Raw genomic sequence first — 26,928 nt, forward strand, 5'->3', positions numbered from 1 at the left:
TGCACTTGTGAACTCTAGGAAAAAAGGTGCAGGCTTGAGAGATTGATGGGGATTAATTTCTGGGCCCAGGGTGGGCTCAGAGCTAATTTTAGTGATCAGACAGCGCATGATGCGGGGTGGGGGACTCACGTCAAAGGGGGAATATGTAGTAAGTGGTTTGGGAAGCCTGTCCCTTCCTAGTACCTCAGCCAATGGGGAAAGGCAGAGGGCAACATATGATCGGCACTTTCAGATCAAAAAGAGGCTGCACCCTCCAGACACTTGAGAGAGACCCCGCAGGGGAATGGCCGAGCGAACTCTTTCCCTTGATTTAAATCAAGGGGATTTTTGCAGGACTCTTTTTCCTCTCTTGTGGGCACTGGCCTTTGGCGGTGTGATTTTCCACACACGGGTGTCCCCAGGGGAGGTCGCTGGTCAGTGCCAGGGCAGGGAGATGCTCCCAGGTGCTCAGCAGGCTCTGGGCTGCTCCGGGCTACAGTGAAAACGGAGATGTGTTCCTCCCCCTGTCGCCGTGGATTTGCGCTCCCCCTGCCGCGGTCGATCGGGGCACACGGCTGCTCTCTGTCCTCGTGTCACATAGAGCCAAGGCTGTGGCTCTGCTGGGCGTCCTCCCTCGGGGACACCCGGGGAATAGATTTCAGAACACTTCCGTGTAGTTGCAGGTAGTTCTTTTCCCAGCAAAAGGACTTGAAATGGCAGTGTGGGTAATTGAGAGGCTGATTTCTGTATTAGGAAGAGTCGTATTTGGATGGAAATAAATCCATAGCTCACCAGATCATTGCTACATTTTTGTGCCTATGTACAAAGCAAGTCCTAACTCACTCTGCCCTCTGAACAAGTGGAATGAATTGAAAGAACTCTGGGTCAGTACCACCAATGCAACAGTGTAACTAGAAAAACGATTTGCAGTCGGCACAAGGAAACGTTTGTGTATCCATTGGAGTAACAGAATGACACTGAGCAGTTTCCCAGCACGTTGAAGATTGAACTGTGAGGCTGCGGCAAAAGCAGTGGGGCGGGAGCTGGCGTGTGACCTGTGCTACGAACTTTTGAAGCCACGGGTGGCTGGTGAGGAGACAGGGCTGTGATGTTTGTTTGTGTGCAGCCAAGAGAACAAGAGCTGGACACCAGCCTCACATCTGCATCCCAGCAGGAGCCAGCCCTGGGCAGTGGCAGCCCAGAACCCCCATACACACACGCCAGGGTCATCCCACAGCGTGGGCAGCAGGGCGGCGAGGACATCCTGCCTGTCTCCTCCCCTCTCAGGACAGCCCAGCTGCAGGGCTGCCTCCAGCTCTGGGCTCCCCAACAGCAGGAGGACGGGCAACTGATGGAGCAAGTGCAGAATAGCCCACGGCATTGCTGAGGGCACTGGAGCACCTGCCGTGTGAAGACAGGCTGAGTAAGTTGGAGCTGTTGAGGCTGGACAAGAGAAGGTTGCGTGGAGACCTCCCAGCACCTTTGCAGGGTGTGAAGGGACCACAGGGAAGCGGGAGAGCAACTCTTTGTTGGGAGCTGTAGTGACACGACAAGGGCATGGCTTCAAACTGCGAGTAGGAATGGATTGGATGTTAGGAAAATGTTATTTCTTGCGAGTGTAGTGGGCAATGGCACAGGCTGTGCAGAGTGGCTGCGGATGTCCCAGCCCTGGAAACACCCAAGGCCAACTTAGACGTGGTCCTGAACATCCCTGTCCGGTGGGAGGTTGCTCAGGTTGGAGAGAGATCATCTGAAGAGTTCTGTCAAATCCAAATCATTCAAGGATTTGGACGTTCTACGATCCTGAGCCCCCAGTGCAGAGTGGCCCTGGAGCTCCTGGGACATCCCAGCTCCCAGAATTGTGATGTCACAGCCCATGTTGCAGGTGGAGCCTCCAGCTCCTGCTGTTGAGCACAACACAACCATTGTCCCTGGAGCCAGCGAGGAGGCCAGCGTGCACCCTGCTCCCTGCTCCCCGCGCCCTACACCCTTCTAGCTGTTGAGCTGCCCCCAATGGATCCATCGGTCCTGAGTTCATCCTGCTGCCTGGATCTCACCACCGATCCCAGCAAGATGCGCTCTCCCGTCCCAGTGGAGGTACAGTGCCATTCCATGGAGCTGGGCACCCCCAGCTGCCCAGGCGGGCTGGGGCCCTGTGGGGATGCTGTGGGACAGGGACCCCACCGTGAGTTTGTGCTACCTGATGCAGCCTGCCAGAGACACTGAGGAGGATATGGAGGTGGACGTGATGATTGATGTTCAGGAGATGATGGACATTGATGAGGTGGAGTTGGAAGAAGAGATGGAGGTGGACATCGAAGAAGAAGTGGAGCAGATGGAAGTGGATGGGACGGAGGAAGAAGAGGCCATGGAAGTGGATGTTGTGGTGGAAGAAGAGGCCATGGAGGTGGATGAGGTGGATGAGGAGGAGCCCATGGTCCTGGGATGAGGATGGAGCCCCAGCAGCAGGACAGGTAGGTGCTCCCCATGCCGAGCCCACAGGCACAGTGGGTCCCTTGCCGCCAGGCTGGGGCTGGGCTGGGTGGCCCTGCTCAGGGACACAGCGCCCCGGGGGGATCCCTGGATTCTGGCGGCACAAGCGCCACCCCCGGCCTGCCCTGCGCTTGCTCTGGGCCACACCAGCCCCGTGCCAGTGCCTGAGGCACGGCTCCCAGCCCCAGCCAGGCTCAGTGCTGGCAGCAGAGTGCCCCTGTGCCAGCGTGTGCCAGCCTGGGGGCACAGGGAACAGCCTTCAGGGCCGGGCTGGAGTGACCCTGCTGCTTCCTTTTCTTCCAGGACTGATGGAGATGATGCAGAAAACTACCTGTACATATGTTCTGCTTGTTCTTGTCGTTCTCTTTTGTAAATATGTTTTTTAGATTCCTGTTTTTTAGTTAGAACCTTCACTGTAAATTGTTGTTGTTATCAAGGTTCTTCCATTGTAAATACGTTCTGCAGCATGTTGTTGTTGCTGCTCTTCTGTAAATAAATTGTCATTTGTTTTCCACACCCCAGCTTTCTTTGCGAGTCCTTTGGGCACAGGTAGTGTTTGCCGCGTTGTGGTTTGGGGTTGCTCCAGGTCCCTGGGGCTGGAGGTCTCTGGGGCTGCTGGCACGGCCACCCCAGGGCTGGGGCTCTCTGCGCACGGGGAGCTTTCACTCACGCTGCTCCCGGCACTGGGCGCTGCCCGTGTTCCTGGGCTGAGGCAGAGCAGTGTCCCCAGGAGCATGTCTGTCACCATCAGAGAGGCGACTCTGACAGGAGCAGCCTCTGCAGCGATGCCACCAAACAGGTAAAAAACCTTCTGCCGGCCTTCCTCCTTGAGCCTTCGGGAGTCCTGGGCCGAGAGCTGGCATCAGGCTGCAGGGATGACAAATCCCTGTCATGCTCTGAAGGCCACGGCAGCCTTGGGAATTGCTGGAGCCAGGCTGCGGGGAGCAGCTTTTGGAGCTGCAGGGGCTGATGGTTAAGCCTTGGAGCCTCCAAGGGCTCTGGGCTTTGCTCCTCCCGTGCATTACATTTCTGTGCCATCGTTCAAGAGACGAAAGCCACGCCAGGTGATCCTGGCGCTGCCCGATTTCCTGCTGCTGGCAGCAGCCACTGGAGCCTGAGCCCGACTCGGCTGAGCCCTGGATGGGGCAGTGCAGGCCGTGCTGGGCAGGGGCCGTGGATGCCCGGAGGTGGCTGTACGGTCGGCGCTGGCTGCCGGCACAGAGTCCCGGCGGGCTGCGATGCTGGCAGCGGCAGGGCTGCGGGGCTGGGGCTGCGGGGCTGGGGCTCCCACAGGAGCCCGAGGGCCAACAGGTGCCCGAGCTCAGCCCCTGCCCGGGCAGCGTCCCCTCCGAGCCCGGCGCTCCCCGAGCACGGCCGGGGCAGGCACGGAGCTGCCCGGACACCCGCTGCCCACGGCAGCCGCAGCAGGGCCGGCAGCACCTTGGGGCAAAGGGGGCTCGGCCGGCGCTGGAGGCTCCGGGAGCCGAGCTGCTCCGGCTGCCGGCAACTGCAGAGCTGCCAGGCTTTGGCAATCGCCGAGGCCAGTGCCTTGCCTGGCTGGTGGAGCAGAGCCATGCCTGATGTGCCCTGCTCTTCCCAGGAGCTGCTGAGTCTCCCGGCTGGGAGGAGAAAAGGGTGTGAATGTCTTTAGAAACGATGAGAGAAGCAGAAAGAACCAGTATTTACCTTTTAAATACATGATGGAGTCCATTTTTGTTCCTTCCGCAGAATAAGTCCAATCACGTCTGAAAAGGACTTGGAGCCTGGTGTTGCGGTTTTGGAGGATGTTACAGCAGACTTTACCCTAGAGCTTCTCTACCCAGCCCGGTTTAGCGCCTCAGTGCTCCAAACCCTCTGTCCCAGGGCAGACACTGCGCTCTCACCAGCCAGGGAGCCATAAGGCTAGCTCTGGTTCGTCTGCTTCCACAACCGGCGGTGATAAAGGAGGCGAGGAGGGTCTATGCGTTGTGTCCATGGAAGATGTTTATTCGCATGGTGCAGCAGAGGCCAACGACCTCCCCGAGGCAGACATGCCTCGAGGGCAAAGGCCTCACATGCTCAGCACATGTGGAGCATAGACACACGTGGAGCATAGACAGCAAGATGGCAGAGGGTAAGGGGTTTTATAGGGAAACAGAGAGGGGCAGGGACAGCACACAGGCCCAGTGACCTCTGGGTACAGGGGAGGTACAGGGGCGGAGTTAGGAGTACAGGAGCCAATAGGGGAAACCCGAGGGAGTGGCCAGGGCCACGTGGGGTTAGGGTACAGGAACCAATAGGGAAACCCGAGGGAGTGGCCAGGGCCATGTGGAGTAGGGAAGGCAGGACAATAGGTGACAAGTACAGTCGTTAAGAAAGGGGTGTGGGGAACTTGCAGCTATTATCACAATATTTCCCCATTTTTTACTAAATTAAAGAAGGAAAGGCTTTTCCTAAAAGCTTTCATAGCAAATTTTTAAACAACAGGAAAATGGTAAAACAACATAATGTAAAGCAATGACAAAATTAGTTTTGCTGTGAGTATGGGGAAAACGATGATGCAGCTGGCTGATTTTGATGTTGGAGTTCAGTATAGGCTGAATTTTCAGATTGCAGTTATGTTTGTAGTCTGTTTTTCTTTTGCTGGGGCTGCTAAGATGAAGGCAGGGTTTGCAGCAGCAACGGGGTTGTCACCGAAGTTTTTCTCAGCTTAGGAGAGGGAGAAAACTTTGGACGCAGTGCAGCTCTACTGGGTGACACACAGCTCTTCCCTGCTGTGGCTCTGCCGGGTTTGGAACAGTTCTACTAAGCCCCAGCACGGCCGGACGGCAGCACAGCTTCAGGGACTGCTCTGGCGCAGCTCCACCGGGCTCCGGGGGCAGTGTTTGCTGCGGGGAGCTAGAGGTGCTGCTCCACCGGCTCCTCGGAGCTTGCTACGGGAAACTGGAGGTGCGGCTCCGCTCCCGGCCAGGCCATAGCTGCTTCTGGCTGAGAGGGAACACCTGAGAGGATGGGAGGAGGGGCCTGCACCGAAGAGAAATACTCAGATGGGGAAGGATCTGTAACTGAAGGGAGCGCCCACCGACGCGGGGGGAGGGGCTACAACGGAACACGAGGGATGCAGGGGGTGGAGCTTCGGCAAGCTTGGGAAAATTTTAAGGGGAAGAAGGTAACATGGCGTGTTTGACCATGCGGCCGGCGCCATATTGGAAAACACGTGGAGTCAGCTCGGCTGAGGTTTGGGGCACAGGAAAGGAGGTTAGCAGGGATCTCGAGTTAGAGTGGCCAGTTCTAACCCGGGAAAGAGACAGGAGAGGCTGAAAAGCGTACGATCAGCTCTCTCCTGAGGGACAGAGGGGGAGCACGAGCTGGTGGAGGAGGGGGTGCTATCAACACATGGCTGGCACCATGTTGGGGGATACATGCAGGGGAAGGTGCTTATTAGGGAGAGAACAAGGGTTATTTACTGCCAGATAACTAAATAAAACAAAACACAGATTAGTTTACTTTATCTCTCGCGCGCAAAAATTTCCTACATAACAGCTGATTTCCCACTCCTTATAAAAAATGTCTAATTTTATAAGAAAAACTTCTCCCAAAATGGGGGCACAAAACTTAGGTCTCTCCTTGTAAGAAGTGGGTTTTTTCTTGTCGAGATTTCGCATGGAGCGCGACTCCCTTTACCTCGACAAGACACCACCTCTAACCCTCCACCCATCCCGAGGCAAAAAGAACAAACTAAAAAGAAAAAAGGGACCCCCGTACTAAGCCGACCAGGCCTTCACCGGCTCTCCTCCCAAGGGGCTTTCCAGAGGGCTTACCACGCACGGAGAATCAAAAAAAAGCACTCGGGATGGTCTACCGCCGTTCGGCCGACCTCTTTGAAAAGCGCGACTTTTTTCCAGAGGCTACCGGCCGCCCCTTCGGTCTTCTCGCTGAATGCAAGCTTCTCGTCGGGGAAATGGCTTCTCAAATGCGACTACTCCCCTGCCGCAGTTGCGGCTGCAGGGGCCTGGCTCCCACTTCTGTCCACAGGGCTAGAGCAGACGAGAGGCAGCCTGCATTAAGGCACTAGTTATTATTGCTTTTAGTCCAGAACACTCAAAACCCCAACATCTTCCATCGACAGTTACAAGCGGGTGGGCAGTTTCAGCTACCAAAGTGCAGCTAGCGGGACTGTCTGCAACACTGGTCATAGCAGAGGTAAAAACAGCTCTGCTAGAGGCTCATCAAGAAATATAACAGCGAAAAACCACCACCTTTAGAAAGGAGCCAGGCTTTAGAGGACTCTGGTTTGCCATGAACAGGCAGGCTGGAAAAGGTTCTCCACATTGCTGAGCAGCTCCAGCCTTGTCCTACAGAGCTGTTGCACACAGAATCTGCCTCTCCCTGGGAGCCCAGCATGGGCACCCTCCACTGATCAGCCAATGGGGACTTCACCACTAGGATGAGTGAGGAGGAAATTAAAAAGCCTCCATGGAAGCAACTCTGGCACTTTACAGCAGAGGAACATATTTTTCTATCAACTCAGCATTGTAGCTCATGAACCCATCCACACCAGCCAGCCTTTGGCTCCCACAAAGTGCCTGTCACCCTCACCAGGCTGTCCCTGCTCTTGTGCACCACGCTTCCCTCCCTGATGCCCCCAAGTGCATAAAGGAGCAGCTCTGTGCTCCAAGCAGCACAAAGCAGCAGCAGCAGCTCCCAGCAGAGATGCACCTGGCCACCTTTTGTCCCCCAGCAAAAACTGCCTGAGCTGCCTGAAACATGCTCCCAGGCTGGGGAGGACCACAGGGACCTTGGAGTCCACTTGGCCACTTCATGCTCCCCTGATTCACTAAGAACTCCTTCCCCTGCCAGAGGAGCATGAACCATCAGCTGGGGGGGCATGGAGAGGACACCTGGCCCCACAGCACTTGCCCAGCCCTGCCACATGCTCACAGCACCAGACTCCACTCTCGCTGCTCTGGGCTTTGCTGATCTGGAGCTGCTCTCCAGCTGCTGACATGCTTCTCCAGCTGAGGAACGAGCTCCAGCTGCCATTGGGCATTCTGCAAAACCTGCTCTTAGACATCAAAACCTCTTTTTCTTCTCCAGTCCAAGGAAGGAGTATCAAGCCAACCCTCAGTACTTTGGGATGGGCCAGGGGAGTCCTCACCGCGCAGGTGAGGGGGAGCATCCTGCCTAAGCCCCCTTTCCATCCCCTCCCACCAGGGAGAAAAGCAAAGAGAAAAGCAAGCCAAGGGCCAGGTTCCCTGGGCCCTGGCCAGGGCTGCCTTGGAGTGGCTGATCTGGAAGAGCTTCCCCAGAAAAGAGGGAGCCAGGACTGCCCATAACAAAACTATGAAAAGGAAGAAGTCTGACCTTCCGGAAAATGATGCTATGTTTGTACTGTTCCTGCCTAGTCACTTGAAGCTACAGGCAGTTTTTTATTTCAGCTCTCAGCTAGTCATGTTTAAAAAGTGAAAGGAACTTGGTAGAAAACTGGGCATTTTTTAAACTTGCTCGCGGAGTAAGGAAATGGTGCCCATGGGGTTGTCCTTGCATGGGCAGCTTTCCGAGGCAGTTGATAAGCAATCCTGTTAAAAGGCTGTGTCCTATTGTTTTTAAAAATTGTTCAGACTTTAAAAGCTGAAAAAGTGTTTGTACTGGAAAGGGAAAAATAAAGTATGTCTGCTGAGGTTTCCAGGATCAAAATGACTCGTGTGGCTTGCAGAAATGGCAGACTAGGAGATGACTTACACTCACACCTAGGGCTCAGGGAAGGAGAAGGTAGTTGCCAGAGTGGAAAAGAAGGAGCCCAGCAGTGCTTCTGCCTGTTTTGCTTGACTTTCTAACCTCCAGTGAAGACAGAGTTGGGGATGCTCAGGCTGCAGAAGGCCATGGGAAAGCCTCACTGCAGCCATGCAGGACTTGCAGGGACCACTGGGAAAGATGTGGGGAGAGGAGAAGGGGGAATGACTTTCAACTGCAAGGGGGTCAATTTAGTTTGTCTCTAAGGAAACTGGTATTTTAAACAGGGGGTGCTGAGGCACTGGCCCAGGCTGTGCATGGAGGCTGTGCATGCCTCATCCCTGGGAACATGCAAGGCCAGCTGGGACAGCACTCTGAGCAACCTGCTCTGGTGGGAGCTTGCTCAGCTTGGAACAAGATGATCTTCAGGGTCCATCCCAAGGAAAACCATTCAGGGATTCCATCATTCTGTGGTTGCCATGGTCCACAGGGGTGTGGTCCTGGATCTGCTGTCATGTCACAGTTGGTGTTCCAGCTGGGACTGCCATCGTCCAGCCAAGGGCACAACACAACCAGTCGCCCTTGTGTGAGCACGTCCTTCGCCCTGCTCTGAGAGCACCCCTGTCACCCTGCTTCTCACCCGTTCCGAAAGACTGCCGTCAGTCCTGAACGCTCCCTGCTGCCTGGATTTTGCCATCCATCCCTGCAGGATGCTCCCATTTGTCCCAAAGGAGGTACAGTGCCATTCCATGGAGGTGGACACCCCCTAAGAGTCCGGGCGGGCTGGAGCTGTGAGGGGATGCTGTGGGACAGGGACCCCACTCTGAGGTTTTGCTCCCTGTGCAGGCTTTCAGAGACCATGAAGAGGAGATGGAAGTTGATAGAAAGATTGATGAAGAGGAAAGCATGGATGTGGACATAGAAGAGAACGGAGAGGAACATATGGAAGTAGATGTGGAGGAGTTGGATGAGATGGAGGTGGACGAGGAGGAGACGGAGGAAGGCATGGAAGTCGATGAGGAGGAGATGGAGGAACAGATGGAAGTGGACATGGAAGAGTGTGTTGAAGAAATGGAAGTTGACCAGGAAGATGAGGAGGAGGACATGGTCTTGGGATGAAGACCAACACAGGCAGCAGGACAGGCACGTGCTCCCCATGCCCTGCCCACAGGCACAGTGGCTCCCCTGCCGCCAGGCTGGGGCTGGGCTGGGTGGCCCTGCTCAGGGACACGGGGACCCGGGGCATCCCTGCATTCTGGTGGCACAAGCACCACCCCCGGCCTGCCCTGCGCTTGCTTTGGGCCATGCCAGCCCCGTCCCAGCAGCTGGGCCCAGCTCCCAGCCCCAGCCAGGCTCAGTGCTGGCGGCACAGTCCTGCTCTGCCAGCGTGTGCCAGCCTGGGGGCACAGGGAACAAACCCTCAGGGCCTGACTGCAGTGACCGTGCCGCTTGCTTTTCTTCCAGGACTGACGGCGATCTGAGGCGTGGATGACACCCACCTGTATATACGTTTTGAAAGAGTTCTTCAGTTGTTTTCTCTTCGTAGATTTTAGATAGTGTTATCCTCTGTAAATACGTTTTATACTTTGCTGTTAGATAGGTTCTTATGTAAATATGTTCTATAGATTGTTGTTGTTATAAAGATTCTTTCATTGTAAATACATGATGGAGTCCATTTTAGTTGCTTCAGCAGAATAAGTCCAATCACATTTGAAAAAGGCTTGGAGCCTGGCTCCCACTTCTATTCACAGGGCTAGAGCAGACGAGAGACAGCCTGCATTAAGGCACTAGTTATTATTGCTTTTAGTCCAGAACACTCAAAACCCCAACATCTTCCATCGACGGTTACAAGCGGGTGGGCAGTTTCAGCTGCCAAAGTGCAGCTAGCGGGACTGTCTGCAACACTGGTCATAGCAGAAGTAAAAATAGCTCTGCTAGAGGCTCATCAGTAAATATAACAGTTAACAACCACCACCTTCAGTAATGAGCCAGGCTTTAGAGGACTCTGGTTTGCCATGAACAGGCAGGCTGGAAAAGGTTCTCCACATTGCTGAGCAGCTCCAGCCTTGTCCTACAGAGCTGTTGCACACAGAATCTGCCTCTCCCTGGGAGCCCAGCATGGGCACCCTCCACTGATCAGCCAATGGGGACTTCACCACAAGGATGAGTGAGGAGGAAATTAAAAAGCCTCCATGGAAGCAACTCTGGCACTTTACAGCAGAGGAACATATTTTTCTATCAGCTCAGCGTTGTAGCTCATGAACCCATCCACACCAGCCAGCCTTTGGCTCCCACACAGTGCCTGTCACCCTCACCAGGCTGTCCCTGCTCTTGTGCAACACACTTCCCTCCCTGATCCCCCCAAGTGCATAAAGGAGCAGCTCTGTGCTCCAAGCAGCACAAAGCAGCAGCAGCAGCTCCCAGCAGAGATGCACCTGGCCACCTTTTCTCCCCCAGCAAAAACTGCCTGAGCTGCCTGAAACATGCTTCCAGGCTGGGGAGGACCACAGGGACCTCGGACTCCACTTGGCCACATCATGCTCCCCGATGCACTAAGAACTCGTTCCTCAGCTGGAGAAGCATGTCAGCAGCTGGAGAGTAGCTCCAGATCAGCAAAGCCCAGAGCAGCGAGAGCGGAGTCTGGTGCTGTGAGCACGTGGCAGGGCTGGGCAAGTGCTGTGGGGCCAGGTGTCCTCTGCATGCCCCCCCAGCTGATGGTTCATGCTCCTCTGGCAGGGGAAGGAGTTCTTAGTGCATCAGGGGAGCTGCCATTGGTCATTCTGCAAACCTGCTCTTAGACATCAAAACCTCTTTTTCTTCTCCAGCCCAAGGAAGGAGTATCAAGCCAACCCTCAGTACTTTGGGATGGGCCAGGGGAGTCCTCACCGCGCAGGTGAGGGGGAGCATCCTGCCTAAGCCCCCTTTCCATCCCCTCCCACCAGGGAGAAAAGCAAAGAGAAAAGCAAGCCAAGTGCCAGGTTCCCTGTACCCTGGCCCAACACCAAAGTATAATGCTGTTGGGTTTGCCAAGGGCACCCTGAGTGTCCTGGACAGAAGGGAGTGCTGAGACCTTGCTGAGAGACCTTTGGAGAGGGTGAGACATACATTGATCCCTCTGCTGTCTGCAGGGTCTGGTTTCTTATCAAGGTGACACAGGAATGGGATTGTGCTCTGATTGCAGCCAAAGGTGCAAACTCAGGGCAGTTGGGAACAAGCCCATCCAGCCCCTCACCTTGCCCTGAGCCACAGGGAATCCCTTTGCCTCTGACATCTCTCAGTGGCAAACTCTGAGTGCAGCAGAAGTGCTGGGGATTTCTGACCTCAGAGATCCAGGAATGGCGTAGGGGGAGGAAACCAATTCCTTCATCTCTTTCCTGCCTTCCATATCCTGTAAAACTGGGAGGAAAAATGCTACCAAATATTTCTCCTTTAGGAGTGATTCCACCGACAAATCCTGAATACCCAGCCTTGTCCCTCTGCCAATGGCCACAATCCCAGGGCAGCAGGGCAGGGATGGCTCCTCGAGAGCCCCACGCACAGCCCTGGCTGCTCATGGCACACTCAGACAGCACAAGTGGAGCTCAGGCAGGATCCTGGATGAAGGTTTTCCCAGAGAAGGAACGAGGGTGGATGAGTCCCAGTGGGACAGTCTGCAGGGAATGGCACAGCTTTGGCTCAAAGCAGCCTCTCCTGACTTGTCACTGTCCTTTTCTCCAACAGGTCCCCATGGCCAGACACAGCAAATGTCCAACAGCAGCTCCAGCAGCCACTTCCTCCTCCTGGCATTCGCAGACACATGGCAGCTGCAGCTCCTGCACTTCTGCCTCTTGCTGGGCATCTCCCTGGCTGCCCTCCTGGCCAACAGCCTCATCATCAGCGCTGTAGCCTGCGGCCACCACCTGCACACCCCATGTTCTTCTTCCTGCTCAACCTGGCCCTCACTGACCTGGGCTGCACCTGCACCACTGTCCCCAAAGGCATGCACAATTCCCTCTGGGACAACAGGGACATCTCCTATGCAGGATGTGCTGCCCAACTATTTTTGGTTTTTTTCTTGATTTCAGCAGAGTATTATCTCCTCACCATCATGTGCTATGACTGCTCTGTGTCCATCTGCAAACCCCTGCACTGTGGGACCCTCCTGGGCAGCAGAGCTTGTGCCCACATGGCAGCAGCTGCCTGGGCCAGTGGCTTTCTCACTGCTCTGCTGCACACAGCCAGTACATTTTCCCTGCCCCTGTGCCAGGGCAATGCCATGGGCCAGTTCTTCTGTGAAGTGCCCCAGATCCTCAAGCTCTCCTGTTCACCCTCCAGCCTAAGGGAACTTTGGCTCATGGTCATTACTGCTTGGATAACTTCTGGCTGTTTTGTGTTCATTGTTTTCTCCTATGTGCAGATGTTCAGGGCTGTGCTGAGGATCCCCTCTGAGCAGGGACAGCACAAAGCCTTTTCCACATGCCTCCCTCACCTGGCCATGGTCTCCCTGGTTATCAGCACTGCCATGTTTGCCCTTGGTGCTGCAGAGAGCTCAGGGCAGCTGGCAGAGCTTGGAGGGAGCTGGGCTGGGTTGAGAGAAGCTGGGAGAGAAACCCATCAGTGTCCATCTCAGCCTGTGTGAGTGTGCAGGGGGAGGACTGAGCCCAGGGCTTGTGGGGGCAGAGCCAGGGCCCGGGGAAGGGATGGAAAACAGGCAAGTGGCCGAGAGAGGAGGCTGCTCTGTGCCCTTGGTGGCACGGACAGAGCAGGGAGGGGGCCCAGGACATTTGTCAGCCCCAGCCTCTGTCCCCAGCCGTTGCCAGCCCTGGCTGCTCAGCCCAGGTTTGCAGGTGAGTTTGGCTGTGCCCCAGCTCCATCCTGCTGTGGGGCTCAGGGCCTGTTCCTGGCAATGGCCAGCCCTGTCCGGCCTCTCTGCTGGCCCTGAGGCTAGCAAAGCTATTTTGAAGCTTTGTGATTGAGCCTTTCAGCACTGGATTCCTGAAGATCTGAAGGCTGAACAAGCCTCTGGAGAGGTAAAATTCAGCAGCAACCTCCATGTTGCTGAGGATGTCAGCAGCAACCACTGAGGCCATCCCTGCCAAGGGACTGTGGGGGGAATGAGCACACAAGGAGAGCATGCCTGGGGCTGGGGAAGCAGAATGCAGAGGCACCACTGGGTCCAGATGGGAAATGAACTGTGGAATGTGGCTGTGAAAGCCCTGCCTGGGCTGTGCCAAGCAGGACAGCCAAGCCCTGACTCCCATGCCCTGGGAATGGAGCTCTGTGGCCTCACAGGATGCTTGTGGCTCTCCTGGGAGCAGTGGGATGTGGGCTGTGGAATGGTGAGTGCAGGTGTAAGGCCCCAAACAACTCTCTCAACAAGACCTTTGAAAGGAATTGCAGTTGGTTTTGGACTCTGAGTACAAGGCAATATTCCTATGGGAACAATCCCTGGATAGAAGGAAATGTGGTGCTGCAATCCCAATTCTGGCCATGGGTGCCTGGAGGAGAAGGACAGTTCTTTTCCACAGGAAGGACAGCAGAGAGTCCCAGTGTTTCAGTGGCAGATGAGAAGCGACTCTCAGCATGTCAAGGTCAGCTGGAGCAGTCAGGTGGCCCCTGGGAGGCCAAACCAGGCAGACCTGTGCCATGTTCCCTTGACTTTACGGGGCCCTGTAGTGTCACAATGGCCCCTTTGTTCCATGGGGTTTTGCAGTGTCATAATAATCTTCTTTGGTTCTGCAGCATCTCATTTCATGAGGCCACTCTGTGTCACCATGGAGCTTTGGTTCCATGCAGTCCAGCAGTGTAAAAAAGGCCCCTTGATTCCATGGGACCTCATAGTGTAACAATGATGTTCTTGGTTCCATGGGACGCCACAGTGTCACAATGTTCTCACTGGTTCCATGCAGCCCTGCACTGTCACAATGTCTCCCTGGTTCCTTGAGGCTGTGAAGTATCTCAATATTCTCTCCATGGTTCCATGAGGCCTTGCAATGTCACAATGGACCTTCATCTCCACAGGGTCTCACAGTGTCACTATGGTCTCCTGTGGTTCCGCAGTGTCACAATGGACTCTTGGTTATTTATGGTGCTACAGTGTCCCAGTGGCCTCTAGGTTTGATGAGGTCCTGTAAGGTCACAATGGCCCCTTTGCTTCCATGAGGCCCAGCAGTGTCAAATTGGCCCTTGGTTCCACAAGCCCTGCAGTGTCACAATGGTCCCTTGGTTCCATGGAGCCACACACAGTCACTATGGTCCCCTTGGTTCCATGAGGCCCTGCAATGTCACAGTGGTCTCCATGATTCCATGAGGCTCAGCAGTGTCACAATGGTCCCTCGTTCCCACAAGGCCCCACAGTGTCACAGTGGTCTCCGTAGTTCCATGGGGCCCTGGGGTGGTGCATTCCTCCCTCCCCTTCTCAGGCTGCCCTGCGATCTGAGAAATGCTCCTTAGGCCTCAGCCTTGGCCAACAGCCCCTGGGCTCAGCTCCTCTGCAGCTGATCACAAACACTGTCTGCTCCCAGGCACTGCTGCTGTCCAACCAGCTACTGCTTTCTTTAGGAGCAGCCTTGGGAACTGTTTTTCTCCCCTCAGTGGCACAACATCCCTGTTCTCACAGGGTCAGAGAAAGCTGTTGATGCGAAGTGCAGCCAGGATGGAACATTGCTGTGACTAAAGCCCATCTCTTGGGGCCCTATCAACAGGGCTCCAAAAGGAGCCCCTTGGAGCTGTCCTGGAGCAGTGAGCTCCCTCTGAGTGGGGCCTCTCCGAGCCAGGAACTCTCCCGTTTGCTGCACTCGGGGCATCCCCGAACAACGAGGGACCCTGGGCCGATCCCCCCACTCCTCCAGGAACAACCCTTCGCCTGCTGGGGAGATGCAAAAGCATCCGCAGTGAGCATTTCCCTGCCCTCCAGGGCAATTTCTGACAGCTCCCTGGCACTGCCTCTTTCTGTCTGTGTGCACACACGTGTGCCTGTGCTCTGGAAATGGGGGAGAAATGCTGCTCTGGGAGGTGTTGAAGTGTCTTGGATATCTGAGTGAGTTAGGCCTGTAAGTGAGGTTCAGTCATAAGGTATGAGCTAAGTGAAATGATGCTCAGAGTTGTTCTTTTGTTGTTACATTTAAGGTATAAGTTAAGGTTAAGGTAGAAGTTAAGTTCTGTTAAGTTTGAGGGCTGTTAAGCGTTCAGGCCATATTGCTTTTCTCCTTGCCCTCACTGTCCTTCAGTCACACGCACCTAAACACACACACAGGGACAGTTCTCAGGTCATTTCTGGTTTGATTACCTGGATTTGTTTGCATTTGTTGTTGCTTTTCTCCCTTGGTGTGCCTGAAATGTCCAGTCAGGAGCAGAGTGACTCTTGCCAAGGAACTTTGTTGTGCTGTTGCTTAATATTAAATCTGGTTTTTGCTGATCCCTTGCTGGGGATTTTTTAAGTGCTCTCAAGCCCTTGTTCATAAGAGGGTGAAGGAGCCCTGGGCCAGGCTCTCACCCTGGGGGACACGGGGATACTGCCGGGGGGACCCTGTCCCCCTGTCCCACCCCACAGGGCCATGTCCCCCCTGTCCCCGTGTCAGGCTCTGGGGGTCGATCTCGTGGAACTTCCTCTGGGGGAGGCTGTGGCACTGGGGGGCAGGAGGGACCTGGGGGGACAGGGGACCCTGCTGTGCACGAGCTGCGTTGGACTTGTCTGGGGGAACTGTGAGGGGGACTGGGGCAGAGTGACCTCGCCAGTGACCTCACACAGCTACCCTTTGATGTCACACAGCTCTCCTGTGATGTCACACATCACCCTGTGATGTCACACTTCACCCTGTGTTTCCAGCCCCCTCAGTGATGTCACACAGCCTTTGCTATGATCACATAATGCTGCCCTGTGATGTCACAGCCCATTCCATGATGTCACAACCTGCTCTATGATGTCACACAGCCGTTCCATGTTTTCACAGCCCCCTTTGTGATGTCACATAACCAACCTGTGGTGTCACAAGTCCACTCTATGACCTCACAGCCTGCTGTGTGATGTCATACAGCCACACTGTGATGCTACAGACCACTCTATGATGTCACATATCACACCCTGCTCTGGGATGTCACAGCCTGCTCTGTGGTGTCACAAGCCAGTCAGTAATGTCACACGGCCAACTCTGTGATGCCATACAGCCACTCAGTGATGTTACACAGCTCACTCTGTAACTGCACAGCCTGCTCTGAAGTCATGCAGCAACCCTGCGATGTGACAGCCTGCTCTGTGATGTCTCACAGTTCCCTCTGTGATGCCATAGCTGCTCCATGACCTAACACAAGCACCTCTGTGATGTCATAGCCCAATGTGTGAGCTCACACAACCTACTCTGTGATGTCACACAGCTCCTTTCTGACATCACAGCTGCTCTGTGGCTCTCTGACACAGCCCCAGAGGTGCCCATGGTTATGACACAGCCCCCTCTGGGCCATGGCACAGCCCCTGCCAATGCTGAGCACCTGTGAGCTCTGGGTGTGCCCTGCTGGTGTCCCTGAGATGGCCTGGCAGTGCCCCAGCCCTGCTGGGCTGTGCACAGGAGCTGCTCCTGGGCAGAGCTGTCTCTCTGCAGCGCTGCCGCTTGCCAGGAGCTCCTCTATGCCAGGAGCCCAGCCCAGCTCAGCAGCACAGCAGCAGCACAGGGACTTGAATGACCCTCGTGTGTTGGGGTGGATAATACCACCTCAGGAACTGCTGAGGAGCTGAGTGGTTCCAATACAGCAGAACTCCACTGGTGGGAGGCTTCTTAGTCCTCCCCTCTGGAGAATACGATGGTCCCTCCTCAAATTATGTAAATCCCCCCAGCTGTAACTTAACCCCTGATTCCATCCCTTCCTCCTTTGCATTGGTTGTGGTGTTCCCCCCGCCTCCTCTCCCCTGACCCTCCAGCCATCCCTTTAAATGTAGATGGCTGGGGTCTCTCACTCTCTTTCACCCTGGAACCCTTCAGAATAAACCTCTGGAACCTCCAGCTGACTGAGCGCTCTGAGTTCTTTGTCTCTGGTGACGCACGAGTTATCCAACTCCGTGGGTAAGTGAGAATCTGTGCCTTACACCGGCACGGGTGTGAGAAGGGCCTTTCTGTACAGCACCAGAGCAGTGCTGGCTGGAGTGATCTCTCGATAGCCATAGAGACACTTTCGGTAAACGCAGAGGCCTGGTTCCACCCCTCCTCCCCCTCCGCGTTACTCGTGGGGCTTTGGTGCTGTTTGCCTCAGACTCAGTCCCTCAGAGTGTGTGCAAAAAACTTCTCAAAAACTCAAAATGCTTTGAAACACTGAAGTCTCTTGTAGTTTAAATGTGTTTCACTAACAGACACAACTGAGAAAGTGTCCCCAGGCTGCAGTTAGAGCAGAACACTGCAGGCAGTGATGGCAGTGGGGACAAGCAAGGCAAAGGTGTCTCTGATGCTGAGCAAACCTGGATGTGTTTCAGGAATCCAAAGGGCCAAGCCCTGAGCCCCAGCCCCTGGCAAGGCAGATCCTGTCCCTCCCTCATTGCTCAGGGCTCTTCCCGGAGCACTGGGATGTGGGGATGTGCAATGCCAAGGGCAGGACCATGGGGTGGCCCCTGCCAGGCTGCTGGGCACGGACAAGGAGGCCATGAGGCCCCAGGGCTGCAAGGATCACTTGTGTCCTGCTGGCCTCAGGGCCAGGGACAGCAGCCATGGCCAAAGTGCTGCACAAGTTGGCTCTGTCAGGGCCTTGCAGCTTCTGCACATCCCTCTGCCCTCTCCAGCCCAGGCTGTCCTACGCTGTCCATGCCCTGTGCCTCTGTCCCTGCAGGCTGTTGTCATCCCCTGGCTGTCCCACCTCACTGGCCCTTCCTTCCCTGACAGCTCTGCGTCCTGCCTGGCTCTGCCTTGGCACACAAAGCCTTGGGCTGATCCAGACTCCTTCTGGGGAAGGTGTTGCACCCCAGCACTGCCCTGGCAGAGAAATTCCTTTTTCCTCGTGTCCAGTCTGGACCTCTCCAGCTGCCCTTGGTGCCATTATTTTTTCCTCATGCTTATTTCCACCATGAAGAAAAGCTCCACCGTCTGTGGAACCCTTCCAGCCCTCTCAGGCTACTCCTGTTCTGTCCTCAGTATCCACACAACTGAGCCCAGAGCCCTCAGCCTCTACCTGCTGCATATGTGATGAGGCCTCCAAACCCCTTCTTGTGTGTGCCATGGATCCCAGAGGGCAATTCCCGAGGCTCCCAGGTGCTGTTCTGCCGTGCCTCCCAAGGGAGCTGTGCAGGGCCAGGTGACAAGGTCCAGCAGCTGTGTTGGTTCTGCAGTGTCACAATGGTCCATTGGTCCCATGAGTTTCCATCCTGTCATCAATGGACTCTTTGGTTCCCCAGTGTCACCATGGTCTCCTTGGTTCCCTGAGGCCCTATAGTGTCACAATGGAATAATGGGTCCATGAGGTTCCATAGTGTCACCATGGTCTCCTTGGATCCACAGGGTCACAATGGACAGTTGTTTCCATGAGACCCTGTTTTATCACAATGTCCACTTGATTCCATGAGCTTCTGTACTGTCAGCAATGTTTCCTTGGTTCCAATGATTCCCTGCTGTGTCCCAATGGTTATTTGGTTCCGTGAAGTTCTTTAGTGTCACCATTTGTCTCCTGAGTTCCAGTGAGGCCCCAGAGTGTCACAGTGTCCCCTTCATTCCATGAGGTTCTGTAGTGTAACAATGGACTCCTGGGTTCCATGAGGCCTCACTGTGTCACAATGACCCCTTGGTACCATGAGGTTCCATCACAAACTTGTCCCCTGAGCTCTGCAGCTGGCTGTCCCAGCCTATTGCTCCATGTCCCACCTGCTCTCCTCAGGGCTCTGCCTGCACACAGGCCCAGGAGGAGGTTTCCTGTTTGTAAGGAAATAATGGAAAAGCCTGAGCAGGTTTCCTACACAACAAACCCCACTCGGGAGCCACATGCTCAGTACAGGCTGCCTCTGATGATGTCACCTTTCTACAAGGGACAATGTGACCAGAAGTGATCTCTGTAAGCAAAATTCTCTGTATCTTGAAGCAGAATTCTCTGTCCCTGTCCTTTCCCTTGATCTCAGTTGCAGATGGAAGCTGCTGGTGCCATTCTCACCTTTAACCCCTCTTTTGAATACAAACAGATGTGTCTAGCTGTGTTAAGCAGGTGTTGCTCAATGTTTATGCAAAGCTTTTGTGTTCCCAATGGAATCACAGAGATCATTGTGACACTTTGGGGCCACATGGAACCATGGAGACCAAAGTGACACTGCAGGGCCTCATAGATGAAGGGAGACCACTGGGACTCTGTGGCACCTCATGGAACCAAGGGGTCATTGTGACACAGTGGGGCCTCATGGAACCCAGGAGTGCATTGTGACACTACAGAACCTCATGGAATGAAGGGGACACTGTGACACTGTGGGGCCTCGTTGGAACTCAGGAGACCATTGGTGACAGAACAGGAGCTCATGGAACCTGTGGGGCATTGTGACACTGCAGGGCCTCGTGAAAGCAGCGAGACCATTGTGACACTGAAGAACTTCACAGAACCCAATATCCATTGGGACACAGCAGGGCATCATTGGAACAAAGGAAACATTGCTGACAGTATGGAAGCTCATGGAATCAAGGGGACATTGTGATAAAATGAGGCCTCATGGAACCAATTGTCCATTGGGACTTTGAGGATCCAAGGAGACCATGGTGACACTGTGGTACCAAATGGAACCAAGTGGCCATTGTGGCACTGGGGATCCAAGGAGTCCGTTGTTGACACTACGGAAACTCATGGAACCAATGGACCATTGTGACACTGCAGAACCAACACAGCTGCTGGACCTTGTCACCTGGCCCTGCACAGCTCCCTTGGGAGGCACGGCAGAACAGCACCCTGGGAGCCTTGGGAATGCCCTCTGGGATCCATGGCACACACTGCAATGAGCTGGAATGTCAGTTTCCTGCAAGGAAAAGATGTTTTAGCCCTTGAAGGCAAATCTCTCGAGGGGCTGAGAGCCAAGTGGAGCAAGATCATACAGTGACATTTTAGTGTCAGCCTGTGATGCTGAAGATGAGGCCACTGCTGTGACATGAGCCTGATTGACAAATGATTGGCCTCAGCAACTTGGGGACAAAATGTTCATCACAAAACTGCTCATCCCAGCAGAGACAAGACAGGGGCAGAGGAAAGGGGAGAGCCAGGCCCAGGGGACATGGCTGCAATGGTGATGGCTGTGAGGTCACTGCCACTGCAGCAGCCTGCTTGGCCCTCAGCTGACATTCTGGCCAGAAGCACTGTGAGGTCACCCAGCACATCAGAGAACCAACACAACAGGAATTCCATCCTTGGGGAGGAGAGGGGTTTCACTATGTCAGGTTGCACTATGCTGGGATGAGGCATCAACTTCACTGGAAAAACAATTGATGTTTTGTGCCAATCTCATTGTAAAATATTCCTTCCTTATAACAAATCTAAAAACACTCTCGTTTAGTTTACACATATTGACACTTCTTCTGTCACTGCAAGCTTTGGGAAGAAGTGACACTCCAATTTCCTTGCACTTTGACCCATATTTTTCCTTTCTCAAAAACCTCAGAGAGGACTCAAAAATCTCCCAAGAAGGGGTTTGGAGGCCTCATCACATAACCAGCTACATAGTGAGCTGTGTAACCTCATTGATTGGCTGTATGACACCACAGAGTGGGCTGTGTGACATTACTGACTGGCTTGTGACACTACAGAGCAGGCTGTGACATCCCACAGCAGGGTGTGATATGTGACATCATAGAGTGGTCTGTGGCATCACTGGTTGGTTGTGTGACATCAAAGAGCAGGCTGTGACATCACGGAATGGGCTGTGACATCACAGGGCAGCATTATGTAATCATAGCAAAGGCTGTATGACATCACAGGGTGATGTGTGACATCACAGGGTAGCTGTGTGACATCAAAGGGAGGCTGTGTGAGGTCACTGGGGAGGTCACTCTGCCCCAGCCCCCCCTCACAGCTCCCCCAGACAAGTCCAACGCTGCTTGTGCACAGCAGGGTCCCCCCTGCCCCCCAGGTCCCCCACAGCCTTCCCCAGAGGATGTCCCACGGGAGCCTGACACGGGGACAGGGGGGACAGGGCCCTGGGGGGTGGGACAGGGGGACAGGGACCCCCTGGCAGTGTCCCTGTGTCCTCCAGGGCGAGAGCCTGGCCCAGGACTCCTTCACCCTCTCACGAATGAGGGCTTGAGAGCACTTAAAAATCCCCAGCAATGCATCAGCAAAACCAGATTTAATATTAAGCGACAACAACAAAGTTCCTTGGCAAGAGTCACTCTGTTCCTGACTGGACAGTTCAGGCACAGCAGGGGAAAAAAGCAACAGCAAAACCAAGCAAATCCAGGCAATCAAACCAGAAATTATCTGAGAATTGGAGCTCTGTGCGTGTGTGTGTGAGTTCTTAGGTGTGTGTGACCAAAGGACAGTGAGGGCAAGGAGAAAAGGAATATGGTCTAAAAACTTAAGAGCCCTCAAACTTAACAGAACATAACTTCTACATTAACCTGAACTTACACCTTAAACTCAGCAACTTAGCAAAAGAACAACCCTTAGCATCATTTCACTTAGCTCATACCTTATGACTGAACCTCACTTACAGGCCTAACTCACTCAGATATCCAAGACACTTCAACACCTCCCAGAGCAGCATTTCTCCCCCATTTCCAGAGCACAGGCACACGTGTGTGCACACAGACAGACAGAGGCAGTGCCAGGGAGCTGTCAGAAATTGCCCTGGAGGGCAGGGAAATGCTCACTGCGGATGCTTTTGCATCTCCCCAGCAGTCGAAGGGTTGAGCTTGGAGGAGTGGGGGGATCGGCCCAGGGTCCCTCGTTGTTCGGGGATGCCCCGAGTGCAGCAAACGGGAGAGTTCCCGGCTCGGAGAGGCCCCACTCAGAGGGAGCTCACTGCTCCAGGAGAGCTCCAAGGGGCTCCTTTTGGAGCCCTGTTGATAGGGCCTCAAGAGATGGGCTTTAGTCACAGCAATGTTCCATCCTGGCTGCACTTTGCATCAACAGTTTTCTCTGACACTGTGAGAACAGGGATATTGTGCCACTGAGGGGAGAAAAACAGTTCCCAAGGCTGCTCCTAAAGAAAGCAGGAGCTGGTTGGACAGCAGCAGTGCCTGGGAGCAGACAGTGTTTGTGATCAGCTGCAGAGGAGCTGAGCCCAGGGGCTGTTGGCCAAGGCTGAGGCCTAACGAGCATTTCTCAGATCCAGGGCTGCCCTGGAAAGGTGGTGGTGGGGATAATTCCCACCCTCAGGGTGCTCCCAGTTCCTCCCAGTATTTCCATGTCTGTGCTCCAAGTGCTGCTCACAGCCCTGATCCGTGGGGATGGGAATGTCCCTCTCCCTTCCCGGGGCAGTGTCACACCTGAGCCAGGTGTGCAGGGCAGGACCTTGCCCTGACCCCAAGCACTGTCCCACCTGCAGGATCTGCTTCCCTTCAGCCTCTTCCTCCTGCAGCCCCAAGCCCAGGTTGGTGCAAAACAAAGGGCACTGGCTCAGGGTCATCCCCCGGTGGGGGCTGTGCACCCCCTCTGCCCCCTCCCCAAATTCCCTTGTGGGGGAGCAGGAGCTGGGTCAGGAGCCCTGTGGGGAGGGAAAAGGGGGTGACACTGGGATGGGAGGTGTCACACAAACCACTCCCTGCAATATAAATGGGCCCAAGAGCCACCATAACCCCATTCCCATCTCCCCCTACACCCACCCAAATTCTCTCCAAGTCACACAGCCCAGCAAGGACCCCAAACCTCTCTCACAGAGCATGCCAAACTCCCTCTCAGCACCACAAATGCTCCCAAAAGCTACAAAAGCCCCTCCCAATCCCCCCAGGATTCCCTAAACCCCCTCCCACCCCCCATGGCACTGACCAGGAGAGGCTGGTGGACAGGAACATCCACAGCTAGGAGCAGCTTGGGCACTTCAGCAGTGATTTGGGCACTTTGGGGGGCACACCCCACATGGGGAGACCCAGGCCAGGGACTGGGACAGAAAACTGGAATTCCTGAACAACACATGGGCTCAGGTGGACACATTCTGCCAGCACAACTATGAGACTGTTGTCCTGTCCTCCAGCCTGGGCAGCCCCAGAACATCCAAATCCTCATGAATATTCCCCTGAACCCAACATTCACCCCCAAATGCACAGTAAAATGGTGCAGCTTTAGATCTCTTTGTTTAATTTCTTTATTTTACCTCAGCTTTGGTTGTTCTGACAAGGTAAAGAAGGAAATTATTCAGGTTGGAAAAGACCTCCAAGATCATCCATCATTTCTTGATGCCACCAGAAGAAACAATTACACAGCAGGTAACAATTTTTAGGGTGTAACATTAATAAATCAGCTCTTCCCAATGAATTTTGGATGTCAGTCTGAGTCCAGATGGATGTTCCTGCCCCTGTGTTTGTCCAGGTGGCCACAGGGAATCAGGAGGACATGGAAGCCACCAGCCAGGTGCCTTCCCAACCTGAGTATGTTAGTTTTGCTCAGCCCAGAACATCAGCAAGCTATCTTTAGCATCTAGGGGAAACTTAAACCCTTCGAAAGCTGTTGTGGTAGGCCTGAAGAAGTGGCTGAAGGGTTGGGAGAAAACTCACCCCTGTGCTCATGAGCTGGTTTTGCTTAGCCCAGTTTTTGCTACTGGGTGGGGTGGGGCACAACAATGGCTCCTGTGTGTCCTGAGTGAATGTTCTAGAAGTTTTCACCATGTCCAGCAGAGCCAATCTCTGATGGCTCTGAAGATGATGGACATGCTGCTGGCCAAGTCTGGCCCAATTAGAGATGTTGGTTACACCTCTGGGATATCATATTTAAGAAGAAATCAAAACAATGTGAGCAAGCACTTGTTTTTAGACAGAGGATGAGGAGGAGGTGAGAATATGTGAGGGAAAACAACATGGAGACACCAAGGTCAGTGGAGAAGGTGGAGGAGGCGGTGCTCCAGGCACTAGAGCTGGAAATCCTCTGCTGGCTGTGGTGAGGACCATGGGGAAGCAGGTTGTCCCCCTGCAGCCCATGGGGTCCACAAGGGGTGCAGAGATCCACCCACAGCCTGTGGGGAGGTGCTCACGCTAGAGGAGCAGGTGGATGCCTGGAGGAAGCTGTGATCCAGTGGGAGTCCCAGTGCAGGGAAAGGCCTTGTTCCTTGGGATGGAAACAGCCTGGCCTGGGCTCAGAGCTCTGAACCCTGTGGACAAGAACTCATGGGGCAGCAGATTCCAGCAGCTGCTGCTCGAGAGATTGGACCCATGGCAAAGAAGTTTGCAGAGGACTGTCTCCAGTGGGAGGGACCCCATGGCTAAGTAGAGGACTCCTCTCCCTGAACAGCGGAAGAAATTTTGGTCATGGACTGACCAAAAAAACCCCATACCCTGCCTGCCACAACCCCCTGTGCTATTGGTGGGAAAGAGGAAGGGGGGTGAGCAGAGAAAAAGTGTATTAAGAGCTTATCTTTAGTTCTCATTTGCCTCCTCTGACTCTGTGTAGGGTTAGGTTACCAATAAATCACTTTGCAACTTTAAGTTCTCAGCCTGTTTTACCCTTCACTGCATCCTGCCCAGTTCATTATCTTGACTCATGAGCCCTGTGTGTGTGTGTGTGTGTGTGTGTGTGTGTGTGTTAGGGTTTTTTTTCCTCTCTCCTTTGCACAGCTGCAGAAAGAGAAGGAGAAGAGAAGAGAGAAGAGAGAAGAAGAAAGGGAAGAGAAGAGAAAGCAGATTTCGCAGGTGCCTGACATTTGGCCAGGGTCAAACCACAACACTGGGTCACTGGCAGTGTGGGTCACCAGGGCTCTTCCCAATGAGGGTCCTCCGATGTTGGATGAATATGGAGCACTTCACAAAGCTCTTCCCCCACTCAGGGCACTCGCAGAGCTTCCCTTACCGGTGCCTCCGTCGGTGTCTGGTCAAGTGAGAGCTCCTGGAGAAGCTCTTCCCACACTCGGGACACTCATAAGGCCTCTCCCCGGTGTGGATCCTCTGGTGGCAGATCAGGGTGGAGCTCTGGCTGAAGCTCTTCCCACACTCCCCACACTCGTATGGTCTCTCCCCAGTGTGGACACGCCGGTGGGTGATGAGGTGGGAGTTCTGTTTGAAGCTTTTCCTGCAGTCAAGGCAGCGGAAGGGCCTCTCGTCTGTGTGAATCCGCTGATGACTGAGGAGTTCTGAGCTGGTTGGAAACCTCTTCCCACACTCGAAACACTCATAGGGCCTCTCCCCAGTGTGGATCATCTGGTGGGTGACAAGGTGGCAGTTGTGCTTGAAGCCCTTCTTGCACTCAGGGCAGCGGAAGGGCCTCTCCTCTGTGTGAATCCGCTGGTGCAGGAGGAGATTGGAGCTGCTCTGAAACCTCTTCCCACACTCAGAACACTCATAGGGCCTCTCCCCAGTGTGGATCCTCTGGTGGCAGATCAGGCTGGAGCTCTGGCTGAAGCTCTTCCCACATTCCCCACATTCATAGGGTTTCTCCCCAGTGTGGATGCGCCGGTGAGTGATGAGGTGGGAGTTATGTTTAAAGCCTTTCCTGCAGTCAGGGCAGCGGAAGGGCCTCTCCTCTGTGTGAATCCACTGATGACTGAGGAGATGGGAGCTGGTCTGAAACCTCTTCCCACATTCCCCACACTCATAGGGTCTCTCCCCGGTGTGGATCTTCTTGTGATGGATCAGGGTGGAGCTCCGCCTGAAGCTCTTCCCACATTCCCCACACTCGTAGGGCTTCTCGGTCTCATGAAGCTTCTCAGGAATCTCCAGCTCCGAACTCTGTCTGAAGCTCTTCCCAGCTTGCTGGCACAGGGTGGGTCTTTGCCCTTCAGAGCACCCTGGGCTGGGTTTGCAGCCCCTCCTTGTGCAGCATCTCTGGGGCTTTTCCTCCCAGTTGGATTCCAGGGTCATGGAGCTGCTCAAAATGGCCTCTTCCATGAGCTTCTGCCGTAAGGACTTGTCCTCCCTGATCTCTCTCCTCAGCTCATTGTCTGGGGAAGGAAGGACAAGGAGAGGATTTGGGATTTGACTCCATGCCAGAGGGAAGGGGAAGGAGATCCCCCCAATCCATCCCTACCAGGACAGGTTGTCCTGCAGCCAGGAGCAATGCTGGGCTGGGAGATGGAGGAGAAGAGAGCAGGAAAGGGGCAGTGACTTCCTCCTCACCTGCCTGGCTGTCCTGGGGCATCTTCCTCTTCCTCACAGCCTCCTCCTCCATCTGGCCAAGTTTTGGGAATGGGAAATCCTCGTTTCGGTGAAAAAAAGCTGTGAGTGCCTTGGGCTGGGGGTTTCTCCTGCCCAAGTCTATCTCTAGAAGTCACCGGGTGTTTTGTGTCTGTAAAATCCTCCTAAAATGAGTTCAGAAAAAGCATCCCAGGAGTTCCCCCTTTCCAGTCTCCTCTCTTTGGGGTTCTGGGGTTTCCCCATTCTCAAAGCTGCTGGGGCTCCCATGGGTCCTGGGGATCCCCCTTCTCCTGGGTCCTGATTAGGGATGCTGTGGGGTATCAGTGCTCCCAAGGGTCCCTTCTGCCCTGATTGTGCTTTGGCTCCAAGGGCTCCCAGGGTCCCCCTCTTCAGGCTCCCCCCACTCCAGGCACTCAGGGCTTCCCCCTCTCCCCATCACCCCTTTCAGTGTCACAGTTCCCAGCCTTGCCTCATCTCCAGCCTCCCCCACCCCTCAAGACTGCCAGGGGTCCCCCAGCTCCGGTATTGCCCCTCTCTGCTCTCTCCACTTGGG

At 54.5% G+C, this 26,928-nt stretch overlaps 1 protein-coding gene and 1 long non-coding RNA gene across 2 annotated transcripts in view; one reads left to right on the top strand and one right to left on the bottom strand.

Moving 5' to 3' along the window:
- LOC146421086 (uncharacterized) overlaps nt 1-26,928 on the top strand; it is a 453,431-nt gene that overhangs the window by 212,000 nt on the left and 214,503 nt on the right. The window lies entirely within an intron of this gene.
- Nucleotides 25,022-26,485, bottom strand: LOC146421095 (uncharacterized). The gene is made up of 2 exons (XM_085047594.1): nt 26,358-26,485; nt 25,022-26,182 (listed from the first exon to the last, which is right to left on the bottom strand). The coding sequence occupies exons 1-2, from the start codon at nt 26,407-26,409 to the stop codon at nt 25,092-25,094; spliced, it is 1,143 nt and encodes a 380-aa protein (XP_084903720.1). The 5' UTR covers nt 26,410-26,485; the 3' UTR covers nt 25,022-25,091.

This window comes from Lichenostomus cassidix, unplaced genomic scaffold (assembly GCF_008360975.1).
Source record: "Lichenostomus cassidix isolate B80296 unplaced genomic scaffold, HeHo_3.0 HiC_scaffold_43, whole genome shotgun sequence".
In the NCBI taxonomy this organism is placed as follows: domain Eukaryota; kingdom Metazoa; phylum Chordata; class Aves; order Passeriformes; family Meliphagidae; genus Lichenostomus; species Lichenostomus cassidix.

Bases quoted from the DNA above. Each gene is read 5' to 3' on its own strand.
- LOC146421095 (XM_085047594.1), bottom strand. From the start codon at position 26,409: ATGGAGGAGGAGGCTGTGAGGAAGAGGAAGATGCCCCAGGACAGCCAG. The intron at 26,183-26,357 runs GTGAGGAGGAAG...TTCCTTCCCCAG, and splicing joins GCCCCAGGACAGCCAGGCAG to ACAATGAGCTGAGGAGAGAG.